The sequence below is a fragment of the Pangasianodon hypophthalmus genome, chromosome 23, assembly GCF_027358585.1.
Source record: "Pangasianodon hypophthalmus isolate fPanHyp1 chromosome 23, fPanHyp1.pri, whole genome shotgun sequence".
NCBI lineage: Eukaryota > Metazoa > Chordata > Actinopteri > Siluriformes > Pangasiidae > Pangasianodon > Pangasianodon hypophthalmus.
The window spans coordinates 12,749,961-12,771,753 of NC_069732.1; the positions used below are offsets into that span (position 1 = coordinate 12,749,961).

The following is a 21,793-nucleotide window of genomic DNA, read 5'->3' on the forward strand; positions in this document are numbered from 1 at the left end:
TGTGCATTTGTGTATGTTTAGTGTTATTTGCGGGAAGGATAACATGACCCAGGTAACCTTTGAACTCTTTTCTGGGCTGCTCCTTCAGCTCCAGTGTGTGTGTGTGTGTAAGGGAGAGAACATTTTTTCTTTATACTATGACTTAAGCCAATACAGTGTAATGTTTTAGGTGAAAATTTTAGATTGGCTAGTTGTGTAGTTGGGGAATGTCGTAGGATTTTCTGCATGTAAATATCAGAAAGATTGTAGAGAGGATGTACATTAGTGTGGCCCTCACTCGAATGTGCATAAGTGTATGTGTGAGTGGACTAAAAGTATGTTCTGGTCCACTCTAGGATGAATGTGAGTAGCCATAATTGTTTATTTGTAAACCACTTTACAATGAATATGTGTATATATATATATATATATATATATATATATATATATATATATATATTCATGTACATGGCTGAGGCTGGGAATAATGAGACTGAGGGTGTGGGAGTTGTTGGAATGAATAAACTCTTTTTAGAATATTCCATATTTGTAGGTATTTCTTTAAAAGAAAAACTGAAACATCTACAGTATGTGGTCCCATTTGGGTAAATAATGTCTCACATACCAGGACTCTCAATGTGTTCACACCGATGACAAGTAAGATGACAGTGTGTACACAGTGAATATGACTGATAACAGATTTGTCAGACTAAAACGTTTCATTGTGTTCGAGTTGAGGAAACATCCTGTAAATACCAGAAGCAAAACAAAATTTTTTTTTTTTTTTTCAATTTTGGATTTCAGCTAATCATTACAAAAATTACATTCTCTGAAATAAAGGTCTTAAGTGTAATACTGCCTAACACTTGATTTTACAAAGTCCAGAATGTTATGCTTTACAGGCTTTTTCTTAATCTTGAGTCATTTTTTTTTTTTCATTGAGAGACTTTGGAAAAATGTAAACTTAGTCAAAATTTGTTGGAGAACAGCACATACCCTCGCTGGTTAAAATCCTGTATCTGCCAACGACTCCAAAGCTAACTGCATACTATGGCAAGTTTTTTTCTTAAACTTCACAGTGCATTTTCTTTTTAAATTTTTTGCTGTAAAATACACACGTTTAGAGCGTTGTCCTTACATGTGAGTTAATCAGAAGGATTTAGTATAAAACAATGAACACTTAAAACTAAAAAGTTTAACGCATTAAAAGTTTTACAGTTAACATTAGACTCAATTTCAGACACCCCGGGAGCTAATAATTGTTCAGTACTTTTGTTCTATGTACTTTATATTACATTGTCATGACAAACATTTTCAAAACACTACATTTTGAGTATGCTTCCTCCCTGTGGGCTTAGAGACGTAATAAGGGTTGTGATCCTGTGCCATAATCTACATCTATATAAACAAAAAGATGGGAACAGGGAATATAGACCCACTAAGATTCACATGCAAATTTCTGTGTTGTGGAGTTCCTCCAGAGGTAGAGATTAGGTTATATCACCTCCACATTTTACATTTAACAGCCATTAACGGGATTATTGTAAACTGTAGAAGTCCCTGTTTCAGCTTGTGAATCCTGAATACAATGTTTAAGATACTGTAATTGTAGGTATAATAAGGAGGAAATTAAGAGTTTAATATACTTTTTGGTTTTCTGCCAATATAACAAGTCATTTTCAAGCTTGAAATGTGTGAATAAAGTCTAGAAATGGGCTTAATAACCTTATAGTATTTGTTTTAGTAATAGTAAGTAATAGGCAAGTTTATTGTCATTTTAATTCAACACAAGGCTGAGGATCGAACGAAATACAGTAACACTTAACAATATACATAAATATACAGCAGACAGACATTACAACATACAAACAAACACACACACACACACACACACACACACACATACATACATATACATATATATATATACCGATCACCCATAACATTAAAACCACTGACAGGTGAAGTGAATAACAGTGGGATATATTAGGCAGCAACTGAACAGTCAGTTCTCAAAGTTGATGTTTTGGAAGCAGGAAAAATGGGTAAGCGTAAGGATCTGAGCAACTCTGACAAGGGCCAAATTGTGATGGCTAAACGACTGGGTCAGAGCATCTCCAAAATGGCAGGTCTTTTGCGGTGTTCCCGGTATGCAGTGGTTAGTACCTACCAAAAGTGATCCAAGGAAAAACAACCAGTGAACTGGCAACAGGGTCATGGATGCCCAAGGCTCAATGATGCGCATGGAGAGCGAAGGCTAGCCCATCTGGTACGATCTCACAGAACAGCTACTGTAGCACAAACTGCTGAAAAAGTTAACGCTGGCTATGATAGAAAGGTGCCAGAACACAGTGCATCGTAGCTTGCTGTGTATGGGGCTGCGTAGCCGCAGACCGGTCAGAGTGCCCATGCTGACCCCTGTCCACTGCCGAAAGTACCTACAACGGGCACATGAGCATCAGAAGTAGACCATGGAGCAATGGAAAAAGGTGGCCTGGTCTGATGAATCATGTTTTCTTTTACATCATGTGGACGGCCGGGTGTGTGTGTGTCGTTTACCTGGGGAAGAGATGGCACCAGAATGCAGTATGGGAAGAAGGCAAACCGGCTGAGGCAGTGTGATGCTCTGGGCAATGCTCTGCTGGGAAACCATGGGTTCTGGCATTCACGTACATGTAACTTTGACACATACCACCTACCTAAACATTGTTGCAGACCAAGTACACACCTTCATGGTAACAGTATTCCCTAGTGGCAGTGGCCTCTTTCAGCAGGATAATGCACCCTGCCACACTAAAGAAATTGTTCAGGAATGGTTTGAGGAACATGACAAAGAGTTCAAGGTGTTGACTTGGCCTCAAATTCCCCAGATCACAATCCGATCGAGCATCTGTGGGATGTGCTGGACAAACAAGTCTGATCCATGGAGGTACCACCTTGCAACTTACAGGACTTAAAGATCTGCTGCTAACATTTTGGTGCCAGATACCACAGCACCAGAGGCTAGACGGGTCAGAGCTGTTTTGGTGGCAAGTGGGACCTACACAATATTAGGCAAGTGGTTTTAATATTATTGCTGATATCAGTGTATATAAATACATACGTGTATATATATATATATATATATATATATATATATATATGTATGTATATGTGTGTGTGTGTGTGTGTGTGCAAATATGTAATGCGAATCATAGTGCAAATACAGTGTTTGTGGTGACTCATAAGACTCATTATGATGAGGTATATGAAGGTTTAAACATAATGTTTAATGTAATGTTTAATGTAATGTTTAATGTAATGTCGGTGATAATTTCACAGATAAATTTGCCTATATTCAAAATATCACTTGAAAAAACTGGTATAATCCACGTATCTATTTGTTTTAACTTATTTAAAGTGTATTTAAATTTAACTTGTTTTAAGTATAATTAATGTCAGACAATGAAAGTGTTTATGTTCATTTTTTCTAGTTTTGTTTTGGTATTAGGCCAATCAGTATCAAAGTGAAAATGATGATCTGATGACAAGCCCAGCTCTGAGATGAAATGCTCATGTGCATGTGTTCCCCTGACCCCCATCTCCAGTGTGGTATAAGCAAACAGCTGGGCCACACCACTTCCTCTTTTTGTGCTAAATAAGGCAGTACATTGTTTCATTGATACCCAGCCTAAATTAGACCTAAATCACAGCTGGGGAACGTTTAATGCTCGAGTTGCATTTGCTTGTTCCTCATGCCTATATTCCAGTTCAGGAAATAAAACGCACAGTGCAGTCCATTAAACTGGATTGTTGTCTTATAATTGTGTTATGAAGAATCCACCATAACAAAAGAGAAGCAGCACAGCACTGGGGTGGTGTGTGTTTGGAGGAGGAGGGGGGAGAGAGTCCTACACCTTTACAGCGATTAAATACTTCAAAACAGCTCAATACGCTGCTCATGATGGAAGAAGGCGTTAAAATGATGCGTGTTAGTTCACTTACGCCGAGTTATAATACATTTCATACCCTGTTATAAAGCATTTCATATCGCGTGCGTGTTTTTCCATTTTGCTTTGCTCGGTGATAACAAAGGACTGAGCGCGCGACACTCCCCTCGTCGCGCACGTTCCTTTTCGATCTTACCCATGATGCCTCGCGAGCGCCTGCTTGGAGCGAGCCGCCATGTTGTTGGTGTGAAAGCTAGGGAGCCGCAGCGAACCGGGGCTGAAATCCGTCACCATCCGCATTCTCCACCTGTGAGTAAGACAATGTGGTAGATTTAGAGGGTCGTGTAGATTCGTTGCACTGTATTGCGCGGTTATTTGTGAGAAGTCAAGCCGTTAAGGGTTGATTCAGAGCGCGATATTTGGAGGTGTCGCCTCCCCCTCCTCCCTCCGGTTCTCTCCTACTGTTGTGCCGCTCTTCCTGTCCAGACATCTCGGGCCTTTTGTTAGCAGCAGGAGGACCTGTAGCATAGCGCATAGCCGGCTGTCCAGGTATCGTTTCAAGGGTTATTTAATACTCAGTTTTGTGTCTTAAAGACGGTTTTTGCGTCGCGGTTTTGTTTTTTTTTCTCCGTAAGTAGCACGCTTGTAGAGGAAGGGGGGCAGGCCGTGTATTATTAGACGGGTTCAACAAAACGTCTCGGACCCTCGTTTCACAGGTTCGCCTCTCTTTAGACTTCGTAAATATTTGATAATATTCCACTTTTCTTTAAATGAAAGACCTTTTACACTTTATTTTAAGCAGTATTCGTGTTTGAGTGCGGTGGTGGTTGCTATGTGCCGTGTTTTTGCCTGGCAGCTAATGCTAGCTGTCGAGTTTGTTAGGTGCGATTTGACAAAGACACTCGCCGTGTATCGCCGTGTGTGTTTGTACATTTTAGCACAGCTAAACTGGATTATTATTTCTTTTCATATTTCTTTTGAAAAGTTTAACGGCGTGTTTGGATAATGATTAACCCCGTTGTGGTTTCAGTATCCACTTCCGGGAGGCGTGTGGGGGGGAAACAGCCGACCTCTCGGTGTGGTGCTTTCCGGGCTTTTTTAATCTGCGCCCGCTGTTTTTGTTCATATCCACACAATTCGAGCAAACTATTACTATACATCGACCCTCTGGGTTTTAAAGTTGTTTTCCCGGCATAAAACCGGTAAAAAAAAATGTTAACATTTTGTGTGGTAGAGGTGGCCGATATGGCAGAAATGTATCGCGGTACTTTGTACAATATACCGATATCGCACGATATTTAGGTTTGCTAATAGAGTGGCAGCAAAACAAACGCTTTTAAGCTACAAAAACAGAGGAAAATGAGCAGGAGTCGAAACATTCAGACAAAAAAATATATATTTATTTCCCAACTTGTTGGTTTTACTGTCTGAAAATGGGGTCAGTCAGTGATTTAAAAGTGCAGTTGATACCAACCACATCCTGGAAAATCGTACGGAGTTGATCTGTCACAATATAAAAATGGTTGTGATGTCATCCATGCCTATTGTGTATTATTCTTTTGCACAGCATTGCATCAGAAGAAGTGTTTTGACCTAATTTACAGTTTTATCGCTTTTGTATTTGAATTTACATAACCGTAATTTACAGTAACAATCAGCTTGTTAGCACTAGGTTTTTGTCCCGTTAATCCCTGGATACATTCACTATTCGTTTGTGAAACAGTTACAAAAATATGTAATATATAAACAAACTACCCACAAATATCAAATATCTGTGGTTGTGGACTTTTGAAATTTACTTCCACTTCTAAGATGCGTCACTTGAATAGGTTTTTTTTCTGGTATTCAAACTGGGACATGTGACTTTCTACTACTGTACTACAAGGAGGCATGTTTACAGCAGATGTATTGATAGTTTCATTATTTTTATTTTGGCTGTAGTGTGTGTGTGTGTGAGGTGTTCATGATAGCTGAAGTACAAGATATAGCAACTGTCAATTTAGGTGCAGAGGAGGACTTTTTCCCAAATTCTTGGCTTATTTTATGTCTGAAACACAACTAATGCTCAAGATTTTTGACTAACTTGCTGCCGTACAGATCAGTTGGTTTCATTTGAAAATGTTTCTAATGTGTGATTGCTGTGATAAACATGTAATTGTGCTGAGTTCTCAATAACATGTGACTCGTCACACTTGACCTTTACCCCTTTCTTTTCCCTCGTGGGTATGCAGTGTGTTCAGGATGATGGCTTATGATAGTGAGGTGTAATGAAACTCAGCAGTTGCATGCTCGATTTCCCCTCAGACTCACTCACTTTTCTGTTCAAGGGGAATTCCTATGAAATTTTATACTATCTTTGCTTATCATTAAAACATGGCGCTAAATCATTTTTCACGTCAGGCCATTGTATGCATTTACATGTATTCATTTGACAGGCACATTTATCCAAAGCAGCTTACAAGTGAGGCAGATAAACTGCTTTTACCAGTTTATCTTGAGTATTCTGAAATGTTTCCAGCATATCAGAATATGAGCAGGAGCAGATTTTCTGTTGCACAACGTGAACAATACACACAGAAGTGTTCACTTTGTATCATCTTTGTTTTGTTTCTGCCAAAATACCTTCTGGCACAAACATGTGTACTGCTCAAAAGCATTACAAAAAGACGTCGTTGTAAACTTGAAGGATAAAACTCTTGAATCTGGCCAAGAAGCTATTTCTAACTAGTTACCATGTAAACAAATCTGTTGTAAACACTATGATTCACTGGACCATTTAAGAGAGTTCTAGCAATGCCCTTTATAATAATAATAATTAAAAAAAAAAACCTGAAAGGCCAAGTCTCGCTATACTGAAGCATGGTTGTAGTTTCTTTTTATCTGTGTCACTTTGCATTTACAGTCATTAGATCAGATAACAACTTTGCAGAGTTTCTATATGGCTTATATGTGACTTGATCAAAGATGGTCTCAGGGGTCGAGTGTGTGTGTAAGTACAGTGAAATAATAAAAAAAAAATTCACACATTTTGAGCATTATTATAATGTGATGATAGTGTTGAACAAAAGCATTGATGGTGAAATTCAGCATGTTATTAACTTTGTGCAGTACCAGAGTGAGTCACAACCGTGAAAAACATGGTTGTTTAAATCCTTTTTTTTTTTTTTGCCAGCTATGTTTACCAGCAGAATCTCTTGTACACTGGTTATCTTCTTTTCCTGGGAAATTTGAGGCAATTTTCCTGGATGACAGAAATCAGAAGGGGGGGAGGGGGGGGGGGAGGGAATCGGGCACTATTTGTGTAAAAGAAATCAAGTTTTTTTTTATGGTGAGGAAGTGCCAGAATTGATATTGTTTAGAATTATGTGAACCCTGAGAGGAGGGAGTCCACCCTACGCTCTCCTTGCAGTAGCAATTAAGTATTTGGAACAAAAGCAGAGCTGAAATTTGTTGGGTTGTTAAGCTGGAGTTGTGCATACTGGTTGGTGCAGTTGTGCAGAAACTAAAAATGAGCAAAAATGTAAAATCTAATTTGATATCTTTTTTTTCTTTTACTAACGTTTTTTCTTTTTGCTACCTGCAGGTAACTTTAACTTTATAGGTCTGTTTATAAACTGGTCCTCTAAGATGGGCAGGAAAAGGCTCATTTAAATGCCAACAAATAGATTTTAAGACTTTATCTGAGGTAATATCAGATTGCTATGCTGAAACTGTTAGAGTTTTGGAATTAGATATTGTGAATAAAATGTCTTCCACAGTTTCTAAGGTTGAAACCAGACACAACATGCTTTATGAGCTCCGTTTACTTTTTAGTATTAAATATAGAAGTATCTTGTTGGTTGTGATGACTAACTTTAGTAGAATACCTCACCTTTTCTTCTACAGTTGGTTTGTCTTTAAAATTAGAAAGTTGTTGCACAACAAAGAAAGACATCATCACTAAATCATTTTCTTGGATTTAGTGTCATTTTTGATTAGAATTTCCTTTTAATGGGTACGTTGCACAAAAAATTTTTTTTCTCTCTCCTTAGTCATTTTGCTGTGACTTGGGTTTTAAGGTTCAAAGTACACTAATGTTATTCATTTATGTTCTTTTCAAGTAATATATTTGTGGATGTTTGCAAGCCGTACTCAGTTACTTCTTTTGAGTAAAAAAAAAATGTAGCTTAAAATGTTGTTTAGCAAGGTCATCAAGTTTCCCCGATTAAACGGCTTCAGAAGGTCAGAGTATGTTTAGAAGTGTTAGTTTGACGTTATGTAACTAATAGTACATTGAGAATTGACACACATTTTCAGAATTATTGAGAAATTGTTCAGTTTTTTTATGCTTCTCAGAAAACTCCTACTAGAGCACGTGCTCAGTCCATCAGTTTGCAATCCGAATGAGTTCTTTAGTATTGCACCTGCTATTAAGTGCAGTGTTTTCTCAGTTTAGGGCCTTAAATCAAATGGCTGGAATGTTATCATAGGTTTAAATATTTTCATATGATCTCACCTACAGACTTAATTTTGTTCCATGTTCTCATTTGGGTGCTGCTGTAGTTGGATATAGTTGGTTGTAGTAAACAGATCAGAAGGAAAGCACTTTACACAAGCCACACTGAACTAAGAAAACAGAAGTGGTAAAATTATTAATTACTTGTATGAGTTTACCTTTTTTTTTTTTACTCCCCCCCCTTGTTTATAGCTCCATAATAAAGCAAAGTTATTATGATAAGCGCACAAAGACATTGCATCTGTCTTTGTAGACTCCAATTCCAAAATAAAAATGTAGCGATTACTTCACATCTATATCTAATATTGTATGGTTGTACAACGTGGTAGTATTTAAGTGAAACAGATTGTGTTTAATAGTAAGATCACAAAACATTTTTGGCTTAGGTTTTTTTTTATGGAAATGCACTAAATAAGGACAGAATTTGAGTAGGTTTGTCTCTATTAAATGCTGAACAGAGTTACTTCTGAATAGAGTGTACTAGGTTTAGTCAGTGTAAACATGTATCGTATCAACTGTAAAATTATTTTAGCCCATGTTATGTTCATTGAGGGGGAATTTCCCATGCATAGAAGGCTATAGCATTAAATTTAAGAAACTCAGCTGTGGTAAGATGTACTCCCATGTGCTGTTAATGATATTGTTCCTGTTGTTTTCAGAGTGTGGACAGTATTGTAGTAGAACTGGGACTACAAGGTAAAAGAAATTTGACAGATTATGAGACAAGAGATTCAGGTTATGTATGTGGTGTGTGTGGGTTTTTTTTTTTTTCTCCTTTTCAGAGATTGGGGGATTCCCACTAGCACAGTCCAGTGGCTCAGGTCTGTGTGTGGATGAATAGATTAAAACAACCAGGGGGAGGGGGCCTGCTCCAAGAATCTAGTGTCTGTTAGTGTTATAAACTAATACCAGGTGAAGAAAATTCAATACACCAGTGAAGCTCTGCTGTTACTGTTATTACTGTTGTAGCAAATACCAAAACACAATAAGAGTTGCCATTTTGTCTTCTGTGTATACGTATAATGCATTTGAGAAAGCGTGTAGTAACCAAAGCTATATATGCCTGGGCAAAAGGGTCCTTGACATCCACATTCCACTCTGGCTCATCATAACTATTCTTTGTTGTATAGCAGAATACTTTCTTGTAGTATTCGAACACCAGCTCTGACCTTAGTATTAATAATGGTTTTCATGTAGATGTATACAATTGTATAATTTGCGGTGTGAATAAATATTCAGGTCTAGTGGAATTGTTTAGGATTGTTTAATTGATCTTGCTCACTCTCAGATTTCAGCTTTTATAATGCATTACGAAGCATGATGATTAGTAATAAATGCCTGTTTTTGTGTTGGATTGGTGTGGCAGATAATGTGCCTAAAAGTAAGCTTTTACTTTTTACAGTGGATTTGACCGACATTTAGTGATGATCCATTAATTGCTCTGCCTTCTGCATGGCACGGCGTGCGGGTATGAGCGGTGCCCCATAACATCCACTATTATCGTAATCTTGCTAAACGGGGGGCTTCATGTTTACATTAATTATAAATCTGCTGAACATGCTTATTCCTAAGCTGTCTACAATTATACTTTAGTGTCAGCATTTGTGGTGCTTGAGAGAGATGCAAGCATAATTAAATTTTCATCTAATTCAGATATCTTTGTTTAGTATCCTTTGTATTACTATACAGCTGCTTCTGCTGCAATACATTTATCTGTTACAAACTCTAATACTAGCCTAATCTGCTCATTGTTTTCTCGATTATACCAACTGTAACAAAAATTTGGAATTTACTAGTGAAATGGCACATGAAATTTGAATAAAAGAGTTTTCAGGAAAAGCACATCTTTTTGTGTTTGTGCCATATTTTCATTTTTCTCCTGGTTGCTTTCTTGAAAGACAGTTGTAATTTTAGATAGTAAGATTGCAGAATTTCATATTAAAGGTCATTTCCTGTAACTTGAGTGAGGTTTTGGTTCATTTATGTGGACCTTTTTCCACTGTTAGTAAGAATCTTGGCTGTGATGATGAGCTTATTGAGTTGTTTGAAGGCAAAATGTCTGACCTTTAGTTTTACAAAGTTGCATGATCCTCTGTATTCAGCGAGTGTTTTTGTTAAAAACTGGCCGAAGATTTACATTGAACAGTTGAACTAAACAGTACAACTCGTAGTTTAATTCAACTTTAATTCACCTTTAAGACTATTCCTAAATGTTCAAGTGAGCCAATTGCTCACCAAGTGTTAATTTTCACATTACATATATTTGTTGCTACTTTGCAGGCTCTGGTGGAATGAGCGTAGCGTGCGTGTTGAAGAGAAAAGCTGTGCTCTGGCAGGATTCGTTCAGCCCCCACCTCAGACTGCCTCCCCCTGACAGGCCATTACCAAATATGCCTGTGGTGCTGAGTCCCGCGGGCCATGCCCCTCAACCCGGCCCTGCTCCACAAGCTCCTCCCCCTACCCAGGGGGCAGGACGTTCTCAAGACGATGCCATGGTAGATTACTTCTTTCAGCGGCAACATGGTGATCAACCTGGGTACAACAATGGCAAACACCGCTGGCCTACTGGAGATAACATCCATGCTGACAACCAGGTTAGAGCTTCTGCACTGTACACAAACACACTTGTAAGCACATCTAACTTGTCTGGATTGCGGAGTGTTTAGCTGTTGGTGGTGTTTAGATATCATTTCTTGAAAGAAACAATATATTTCTATTCTTTGCTTATCTGGAATGTTGTATGAACTTGGCTGCTGTGTGTCTCAGGTGCGGTCAATGGATGAACTCAACCATGATTTTCAGGCACTTGCCCTGGAGGGAAGAGTCATGGGAGAGGTTAGAGTCCACATCATCACTAATATCATCTCATTACCCACTTTTGTTCTCATATTTGAAGTCTTTTTTTTTTTTTTTTATTAATTAATTATTACTCTGTTGCTCCCACAGCAGCTCCTCACAGGAAAGAAATTCTGGGAATCTGATGATTCAGGGAAAGATGGACCAAAAGGGATCTTCCTGGACCAGTGGAGAGACAGTGCCTGGGGAGCCTCTGGTAATTACTGTGTGTGCTTGTATGAATGATTTAATTTTAAGAAATCATTTATATGTTTGTTATATTGATGGATCATTATATCTGGATATCTGTATATCCCCAGATCATTCAGTGTCCCAGCCAATCATGGTTCAGCGTCGGCCAGGTCAGGGTTTCCACGGCGTTGGCGAGGCAGGGTCTGTGCTTTCTCCCCGTTCTGAGAGTGGTGGTCTAGGTGTCTCTATGGTGGAGTATGTCCTGAGCTCATCCCCTGCTGAGAAACTTGACTCGTGTCTACGTAAAGGAGCCTTTGTGAGTGTTCTCATTTTTTTGTTTTTCTTTTTCATGCCAGCTGTTTCTCTCAAGCTTCTTTATTTAAATTCTTATTTCTTCAAAACATCTCCTCCTTCCTGTAGTTGTATTTTTGTTTTTCCATCTCTGCTCTTCTGTTAGGGGGCAAGAGATGCTGAAACTGATGATGCTGAAAAGAGAGCAGAGGCAAAACCAAAAACCACATTTGACCCAGAGAGAAAAGAATTGAAGGAATCTGAGCCTGATCCTATGGACAACCCTAACGGACTGCCCAGTCAGAACGGACTTGATGTTGACGTGAAGGACTTCAGGTACAACCCAAACAGTGCTCACATAGTATCACGTATGCTAAATTCTTGTGGGTTGAAAGAGAGCCGTATTTTAAGCAGGCTTTTCATTACCCTTGTTTCAGCCGTACTCCTGGTAACTGTCCTCCTGCTGGTCCTGAGGTGGAGTTGGGTGGAGCTGAAATGGCTGGAGGAACGGGACCAAAACAAGCTGAAGAGTTCGCAAATGTTGAGCCCCAAAACGTGACCCTTGACCCCATGGAATCTGTTTCCATGGAGACTCTGCAATTTGATTATACTGGCAGCCAGCTGCCTCTTGACTCCACAGCAGCTACTGTTGGCCTTTTTGATTACAACTCCCCTCAGCAGGTAAAAGGCTTTTGTCACCAGTTTCCCCAAATTTCTAGGTGCATATGTGCCTTAAAATTATATATATAAAAAAAATTGAGAACCTTTTCTTAGAATTTGTATCTTTTAAAATTATTATTACTTTTTTAAACTACTGAGTCGCTAAAACCATAGCCCTACTAGCTGCTAGTTAGCTGAAAAGAATTAGCATATGGAAATAGTTAGCATTTTCTAGCATTGCCTTTACTGGTGAGCCGACTTGCCTTAAGAATTTTTCGTGTTTTCCAAACCTTGCTTCTAAGTGACATGCTTCCTGCTACCTCATTCATTCATTTGCAAATTCATTTCATGAAGAGGGACAAAGAAGCTCAAAGTGAAAATACTATCTGTAAGAGCAACTCCAGCAGTCTTTTCCTGTTGCACCACACCTGTGTTCAAACAACATTTGCGTCACTCGCATACCCTGACATAATCACCCACAGAAAGTCACCTCATGTTCTTTATTTGCCAGTTATAGAGATGTGCATTTTGGTTTAATGTTTAATGTGTGTGTGTTTAAATGGGACGTGATGGAGTGCTGAAGGTCAACTGGAGCATTATAATTGTGAACATAATACATAAAAAAAAATGGCTTCAAAAATGTTTATCAGTAACTAAAACCTTGCTGGCTGATGTTTATGACAAGGTTTAACCACTGAAACTGTAAATCCTAGATAGTCTGTTGCTTTAGCTGAAAGAAGACAGTTAGTTTATTTTACTCAGAGTGCAGTGTATTTTTTTTTTTTTTTTTTTTTTTTTTTTTCTTTTTCCTTTTATCTTTTATGTGGTTCTTAAGGCACTTGGATTGAGTGTTTAAAACCTGTGATATTGGGCTGTACTTTTATCATGCTGTGAATCTTTCATACTGCGGTGACCTTATCAATTATGTGGCATTTATTGTCGTCATTCGTTTTTGTTCATTTTTGGCTATGCATGTACAAAATGTACCTAAGGTTTTTATTTATTATTATTCTTTTTTTTATATATATATATATATATATATATATATAAAGTTTCCCTATTAGACCTCAGACTTTGTGAGAAGTGGTGCATGCAGAGATTTCTTTTAAAAATAAGTGTTAAATTATTTACATTGAACTGTTTCAGCTGTTTCAGAGGCCCAGTGCTCTGGCTGTGCAGCAGCTCACAGCCGCGCAGCAGCAGCAGTATGCCATTGCTGCAGCCCAACAGCCGCACATTGGTGAGTGTGTTTGTCTGTAACTCGAGATCAGTTATTAGAATGATTAGTCATACTATGGAAGTGCATTGGCCAGACAAATGAATGGACAGATGGCCTGCTGCTGTTGTGTGAGAATTCCTTTAATTCATAAAAAGTTTTGTGTGCACATTTCAGGATTGGCTCCTGCTGCGTTTATGCCGAACCCTTACATCATTAGCGCGGCCCCGCCTGGCACAGACCCCTATGCTGCCGGCCTTGCTGCTGCTGCCACTCTTGGTATGATCAATGAAACACCCAGCATATTAATGTTGATAACTGACCCCAGCAAGTGTGTTTCATAAGTATAGTGTTCATTTGTATGTGTTTGTGTGCATGCTATAGGTCCAGCAGTGATGCCCCATCAGTATTATGGAGTAACTCCATGGGGTGTGTATCCAGCCAACCTGTTCCAGCAGCAGGCTCCTGCCCCCTCCAACTCTGCCAATCAGCAGCAAGCAGCACAGACTCAGCAGAACCAACAGCAGGTGTGGAATGCAGTCTAAATTTTTATATATATATTTTTTAAAATAAATATAACTGCAAGAGGTGTGTGTAGAACTGTGTTTTTTTTGGGTTTTTTTTCCCCTTCTCCACTCCTGCAGCAAGTTTGACTAATCCTGCCCATTCTCACATTTATTATTTTTTGTTTGTACCTGTCTGTGATATTTTCTAATGAGCTGGTTCTGTTTCCCAAAATATAAAGCATTTATGGTAGATGAATGAGTTGATGCAGCAAACACATTGCAGAGCACTGCATGAGACACCAGCTGTGTCCAGGACTCTCGCATGTTAATTTTCTTTGTTGGGTCTCATAGGATCCTAATCCCAGTACACGCCTCTAGTGTCACTTCAGCTAGGCAATAGTAACTGACTACTTTCTGCTCCTATGCTGTTTTTCCATTCCCTAAACACTATATGTGCTTTTTAGGTAATGCGTACTGGAGGTAACCAGCGACCCCTGACCCCGAGCCAGGGACAGCAGGGCCAGCAGACAGACCAGCTTGTAGCAGCTGCAGCAGTGAACTCCGCTTTGGCGTTTGGACAGGGTTTGGCAGCTGGTGTTCCTGGTGAGTTGTGGGGTTTTTTTTGTTTGTTTGTTTGTTTTTTTTGTACTCTTGACATTGTTTAAATAGATATTTGATCATTAATCTCTGGGCTTAGCAGTTTAATATTGCATTTGTACATGTGTCCCAGGCTACCCCGTGCTTGCTCCAGCTGCATATTATGATCAGACTGGAGCTCTGGTGGTTAATACAGGAGCTCGCAGTGGCCCTGTCCGACTCATGGCTCCTGCTTCTGTCATCATCAGCCCCACTGCCGCCGGTATGCATTTCAGCTTTGTTTTTTCAGCTATCGATATATTGCATTACTATGTGTTACAGCATCGCTTGAAATATGATGAGCCCCTTCAGTTTCCTTTTGATTTGTACAATCTCTCTCCATCTCTCCCTCCTGGTCTTTTGGACTCCTTTCATACAGTGGCTGCAGCTGCTGCCTCTGCCAGTGGAGCTAATGCAGGCCTTGGAGGTGCCGCCAATGGGGCGTTTCGTGCGCTGAGTTCTCAGCAGGCTCCAGGTCAGCAGGGAGCTGGGGCTCTTGGTGGAAGCTCCTTCTATGGGAGTGGCTCTCCAAGCTCCTCCTCGCAGAGCTCATCCCTGTTCTCTCAGGGTTCTGCCCAACCAGGAAGCTCCTCTCTTGGATTCAATGCTAACCCGTCCTCGTCCCTTGGAGCTACGTTGGGAGCAACACTTGGAGGTTTTGGAACAGCAGGTGTGTGTGTGAATCCAAGGGATAAACCAAAAGCCCTCTTTTGCATACTTTAGTTATTAAGTATATTGTTCTACACAAACTTATCTAATGGTCACGTCATCTGCAGTGTTTTAGAAATGCACACCAGGTTTGTAGACTCTTCCTGAAATGATTCTGAAAGCTCAGCAGAAACCTGCCTAATATACGTGTCTGTTCGCAGTTGCTAACTCTAGCTCCAGTGGCTCTCGCCGGGACTCTTTGACTGGCAGTTCTGACTTGTACAAGCGTACCCCCAGCAGCCTCACTCCTATTGGCCATGGAGGATTCTACAATGGACTTGGATTTAGCTCCTCCCCAGGCCCTGTTGGCATGCCACTTCCCACTCAAGCTCCCTCACATTCTCTAACTCCTCCACCTTCCCTTTCAACCCATGGATCCTCCAGCAGTCTCAATCTTGGTGTGTACCATTAAAAAAAAAAAAAAAAAAAAAAAAGTGCTCTGTTTTATTTTCTTTTTATTTGTAAAATCTTGTGATTAATATTTCGCTACCTCTTTCTTGCAGGGGGACTCACCAACGGCAGCGGGCGTTTCATTTCTGCTGCTCCTGGAGCTGAGGCAAAGTACCGCAGTGCCACTACTGGCTCCTCCCTCTTCAGTCCCAGCAGCCAGCTCTTCCCATCATCACGACTTCGTTACAGCATGTCTGATGTGATGCCATCCGGCCGCAGCCGCCTGCTTGAGGACTTCCGTAACAACCGTTACCCGAACCTCCAGCTGCGTGAGATTGCAGGCCATGTGATGGAGTTCTCTCAGGACCAGCATGGCTCCAGGTGTGCATTTCTGTGTCCTCATTTGTGCTGATTGAACAGTGCTTTTTCTTACTGGAATGCTTTGACTTTATTGTGTGTTATATGCCAATTGACCAGCATAGCTTGTGGTAACAGAATGATTTTTTTATCTGTTCAAAAGCAATGCAGTAACTTAAAGCCAACAGTTTGGTTTCACTAGCCTTGCTCCATCACTTGTTTGAGCAGAGATGGCTCTCTGTGCGAGTGACACTGCTGTATTTATGAAATACTGCTTGTGTATGTTCAGGTTTATTCAGCTGAAGTTGGAAAGAGCAAGTTCTGCAGAGCGTCAGCTGGTCTTCAGTGAGATTCTACAGGCTGCCTACCAGCTCATGGTTGATGTTTTTGGAAATTATGTCATTCAGAAGTTCTTTGAGGTAAGTCATAGTTTCCTTTTGTTCTTAAGGTCTAACATATCTTTAGTTTTGTGGTCTGTAATTACAGCCTTAAATTTAATTGCAGTTGTCTCATGTTTATGTGACAGTTTTAATAGAGTAAATAGATGGTCTTCTTGATGCACTCTGCTAGGCATTTCTTTGAGTTTCTTCAATTACTTGACTTGAATTATAGGGGGCAGATACATAAACTATTAATAGCATAATATAGCATGTTGGTTACAAGAACACTGATAAACATTGCTTTGCATGCCATCTGTTGTAATGCTCCAAGTAGTGCTCCAACTGTTAGGGTTGCTTGTTTGCTTGGTTTTGTCTTTCGTCTCTGTATCACACCCATGTATTCAGTAGTAAAATGGCAGTAATGACTATCAACAGTTTTTTCTGAAGTTTGAGGAACACTGTTTAACAGCATTTGGAAACACATCTGTCATGGAGAATAAGTGAGGGCTCTACTTGGACACAGTGTGGAGAGTTCAAAAGTGGTTATTTCAGCACAATCCCCAAATTTGCTTTATTTCTCACTGTTGTCTCTGCTGTAGACTACTTCATTACTTCAGACATGCAGTGAGGCTATTGAAGTATGGGAAAGTAAATCAAAGAAAATTAAAAATTAAAATGCTGACTACTCAATGTTTTTGAAGTGAATAACTTATTAGCTTTGAAAAAAAATTGATGACCTGTCTGCCCTCTGTCTGTGCTATCTGTAATCAAGGTTTTAATTTTCAAGTGTCCAATATTCCATGAGAATAAAAGCTCAAGATGTTTCATTTTATTCATTTAATAGTAAAGTAAATCGACAGTCTAACATTGTCTTTCTGTGGAGCACATTCATGTTTTTAGGAACAGGCTTTACAAATTCATACCATTTCTAAAATCATGAACAAAATGGTCAGTTAAAGACACTTTTACCATTTCTTTTTGCCTCCACACACGAAAACTGAGAGTACACTTATCTACTGTTTATCTACTTGCATTTAATTATGGGTTCTTAGAAATAATGCCAAATAGTGACAGCTGCCTGGTTATGTTAGATCAATATTAGTAATATTAGATCAATCAAGGTGGCACCAATTGTAATTTTATTATGTATTCTGTGCGTTTGTGTAGTTTGGCAGTCTGGATCAGAAGTTGGCTCTTGCCGAGCGGATTCGTGGCCACGTGCTGTCTCTGGCTCTGCAGATGTATGGATGCAGGGTGATCCAGAAAGCTCTGGAGTTCATCCCCTCTGACCAGCAAGTCATTGTGAGTGCACACTTTTTTGTCATACGTCATGCTGCCTCAAACATCCTCAGAATGATTTAATTATTGGAGGTTGACATGGATGGCTTAAGTGGTGATTGTGTTGATGTGTGGTGCAGAGTGATATGGTACGGGAGCTGGACGGCCACGTGCTGAAGTGTGTGAAGGACCAGAACGGGAACCATGTAGTACAAAAGTGCATTGAGTGTGTGCAGCCCCATGCTCTCCAGTTCATCATTGATGCTTTCAAGGGACAGGTGGGTCACCATAGCAACTGGCCACAGACTATGGTTAAATGTCAGGTTTACATAAAGCCCCCAGAGAAGTGTGTGTGTAAATGGATTTTCCTTTGATGTTTTAACGGTGATTGAAGTGGCTCTCAAAGATGAAAGGCATTTGTGTGTATTTACTGTGCATGCGTTGTGCAGGTGTTTGCTCTGTCCACACACCCCTATGGCTGCAGAGTGATCCAGCGTATATTGGAGCACTGTCTTCCTGAGCAGACACTGCCAATTCTGGAAGAGCTGCACCAACACACTGAGCAACTGGTTCAAGTAAGCAACATTTTGTCCTGTCACTGATGTACTGCTAAAACAGTGTAATAATGCTGTATCCTCATGTAGTCCTTTTTACTGTGCATAAACTTTTCTCCATTCAATCATTTTTCACTGTCTTATCCTGTGTATAGGATCAGTATGGCAACTATGTAATTCAGCACGTGCTGGAACATGGCCGCGCAGAAGACAAGAGCAAGATCGTTTCTGAGATCAGAGGAAATGTACTGGGACTCAGCCAGCACAAGTTTGCCAGGTAATTAACAAACACCAGGACACACGGCAATAAGTCGTGCACTTTTTTCAAGCTGGCAGCAACACAACTCGACAAAAAGTGCTGCTGGTGTGAACGCGGGTTTAGGAAATGAGGTCAGTGAGGTTAATAGATGTGAGCTAGCTTATCAAGTTTCACCAAATAAGGCTCTGCATATGTAGGAAAACTGTAAATTGGTTGTAATTTGTTCATTTTTCTTGGTAATTCTAGTCTGCTATCATTTCTCCTTAATGCTTTGTAGGTTTTTGTGTCCAAACAATATGGTGGATTGAAGCCTCTGTGGCGTGATATCACATTAACAATATCTACACCATGTCGTTGTAGACACAAGACAGCGTGTCATTAAGGCTGTAATTAGAACTTGTCTCCTTCTCTGCAGTAATGTGGTGGAGAAGTGTGTGACACACTCGCTGCGTGCGGAACGGGCCATGCTGATTGATGAAGTGTGCAGTATGGCGGACGGGCCCCACAGTGCCTTATACACCATGATGAAGGACCAGTACGCCAACTACGTCGTGCAAAAAATGATTGACGTTGCTGAGCCGACACAGCGCAAGATCGTCATGCACAAGGTAAAAAAATTGAACCTGACCGCTTACCTTTCTTTGCATATTCTTTTTTTTTTTTCTCCCCCTCTGTGTTTCCTTCCTTTGTCTCCTTTGTCCTGTCTTTGCAGTTTCTATTTATAGTTCTTGCAGTGCTTTATGGTATGAATGTTTGCCTGTTTGTCTATGTTTAGATCCGGCCTCATATTGGAACTCTGCGGAAGTACACGTACGGGAAGCACATTCTGGCCAAGCTGGAGAAGTACTACATGAAGAATGGAGTCGACCTGGGCCCACTTTGTGCTCCGCCCAACGGCATCATGTAAATTCTTCCTCTTGATGCATTGAGGAGAGTGTGTCCACACCCAGCTTAGAGCTGTTGGTCTGGGATCATTGTAAATTCTACTCTAGTTTTGCTGAATGCTCTTCTCTCTCCAGGTCCTTGTGAGCTTGTTCTTGTTATCTCTATTCACCTAGTCCCTTTCCCACTACTACTAAAAACTTTGTTCCTCTTCTTCTGTTTCTGTATGTATGAGATGACAATATTTGATTTGATCCCAGTTTGAATCATGGAGGCTTCCGCATTTAAACTTTATTGCTATTACACACATTTCTAACACACCTTCATAACACACACATTACATGCTAACACACTCTATTGCTAACATGGTGCAGACATTTAGCATGGGAGACGTTTTTGGTCTTGCTTCTATAAATATTTAGTGCATACTTGGTGTAGAACTTTGCATATATATAAATATATATATAAAACTTTGTAGTTTTTTCTGGTTTTTGATGTCCAATCTGTACCTATAATTACCCTAGTAGTGAATACATACTTCTAATTGTATAATTGTACATTTGTAAACCTTGGCTAATGTAAATGTGGACTCGCTTCTACAGCCCTTTTTGGTATGAGAACGAAAAAAAAAACAAAATGGGGAAAAAAAGAATCTTGTGCATTTCAGTGTAAATTCTCACCTTTTTGGTTGTTGTTTGAGTTATGAGTTGTTGTATATTGTAAATTGTAATATCAGATTTTTGTTGGTTTTGAAGCCCTTTGGATTAAAATGGCATAGATGTACAAAGAAGACAAACATGGGCACTCTGCTTTTAGCCATTCACCAGCCATTTTTTCACATTTGCTCATCCCCTTTTTTTTAAGATCTTTTATAGTCCCTCCCTTGCTCTGGGGCAGATAGCAGCGAGCGTGTGTATGTGTGTGATGCGTAGATTGCCCTGGTTGCAAGGTGTGTACAGATTTGCCATTCTTTTGTCTACTTGTAAGTGATTGTAACATTTGATTTGGAACACTCTGCGGTGTATATTTAAACAGCCTTGTGTATATTTCCTATGATCTCTTTATGCGAGCACACTTGTAACCATAATGTGTATAGTTAACAGATGCTGTGTGTGCTTTCTGCCTGGGCAACTATTTTTTGTAACTCCAGTTGTAGATTGTCTCTAAACAATGTGTGATCTTTATTTTGAAACAAAACATGGATAAAAAGCTCAAAATTTAAAAATGTCCCTGACTCTTCCTTCTATTCTTCTGTTGATTCTTTTGACAGTATAAAGCTTATTGTGTTTTTCTGCTGTACTGGTACTATTTTGTTGTTCTTAAGCAGTTCTTTTTCCTTTTACTACTATATAGTATAACTGCATGCCCTTATATGATTTGTGAGTGTACATATGAAACTACCATACATGATTAAATAGTATCTTTACATTTGAGTATAACTCTCTTAGTCTGCTTTAACAAAGTTAAACCATGTAAACTGCTCACAACACAACTTGCATGTTTTGACACATCCTAGCAAGACTGCAGACACAAGCAGCGTCATAATCCACTCACTGATATTTTGTTGTCTGCTTATCATGCAAAATTCACAAAGGCAAATTTAACATGAAGTTATTGGTCTAGTTTACCAGACAGATTGATGAATAGCTGCAATTTGTTAGCCACTTGGTTTTAAATTGGTGGCAAAATAATGAGCACCAAAAACCTAAAGGTCCACATTAAAACACTGAAAACAAAATATTGAAATATTTTGCTTCTGGAGTTTTGGTGATGGTGTGGATGTTTAAAAAAGGTGTACATCTTAAATGTCTATTGGACAAACCTGGAACAAAAAGTCCTTTAACCCTTAGGCACTACCACATAATGAACCATTTTGTGAAACCAACCTTGGCAGAGTATAATACGATATGATTTCTTTTAGGACATGTTCTGAGAAGTGTCTTTCTGCAGCTTGTGGACTCTCTGTAAGGCATGTCTACAGACAGCTCTTAGAGTGAGAAAGTGCTAAACTGTGACTTCGGAAAACAGAACTCACACAGACATTCAACTGAACAGTTTTTTAACATTCATTTAGTGGGTAGTTGTCTCTGAAAACTCTCCAGTGTGTCTATTTAAATGGGTTTCTAGTTCCAGTATCATTCAGAATATTATATTTTATTCTAATAGTACCAGTCTAAAAAATAATTTTAATGCCATTTAAAAAAATATTTTTCCATCTTTGGAAGGCACAGTGCCAAGACGTAAAG

At 39.5% G+C, this 21,793-nt stretch overlaps 1 protein-coding gene across 3 annotated transcripts; it reads left to right on the plus strand.

Annotated features, from left to right (window-relative positions):
- The first annotated feature begins 4,060 nt into the window (after positions 1 to 4,060).
- pum1 (pumilio RNA-binding family member 1) lies at positions 4,061 to 20,980 on the plus strand. Of its 3 annotated transcripts, none has more exons than XM_026930137.3 (22): positions 4,061 to 4,217; positions 10,684 to 10,997; positions 11,170 to 11,238; positions 11,350 to 11,455; positions 11,559 to 11,746; positions 11,888 to 12,057; positions 12,159 to 12,402; positions 13,528 to 13,621; positions 13,775 to 13,876; positions 13,982 to 14,124; positions 14,568 to 14,706; positions 14,834 to 14,962; positions 15,119 to 15,409; positions 15,609 to 15,845; positions 15,951 to 16,218; positions 16,484 to 16,613; positions 17,742 to 17,876; positions 17,993 to 18,130; positions 18,302 to 18,427; positions 18,562 to 18,683; positions 19,081 to 19,273; positions 19,441 to 20,980. In XM_026930137.3, exons 2-22 carry the CDS (start codon positions 10,695 to 10,697, stop codon positions 19,570 to 19,572), a joined length of 3,459 nt encoding a protein of 1,152 aa, XP_026785938.3. In that variant the 5' UTR covers positions 4,061 to 4,217; positions 10,684 to 10,694; the 3' UTR covers positions 19,573 to 20,980. The 3 variants fall into 3 exon arrangements, with proteins under 3 accessions (XP_026785938.3, XP_026785940.3, XP_026785937.3); XM_026930139.3 differs by having other exon boundaries at positions 11,353 to 11,455; XM_026930136.3 differs by lacking the exon at positions 4,061 to 4,217 and adding an exon at positions 4,257 to 4,457.
- Positions 20,981 to 21,793: the final 813 nt, after the last annotated feature.

Excerpts from the sequence above, each read along its gene's own strand:
- pum1 (XM_026930137.3), top strand. The coding sequence starts at position 10,695 with ATGAGCGTAGCGTGCGTGTTGAAGAGAAAAGCTGTGCTCTGGCAGGAT. Across the intron at positions 12,403-13,527 it reads ATTACAACTCCCCTCAGCAG|CTGTTTCAGAGGCCCAGTGC; the intron begins GTAAAAGGCTTT and ends GAACTGTTTCAG. Across the intron at positions 13,877-13,981 it reads TGCTGCTGCTGCCACTCTTG|GTCCAGCAGTGATGCCCCAT; the intron begins GTATGATCAATG and ends TGCATGCTATAG.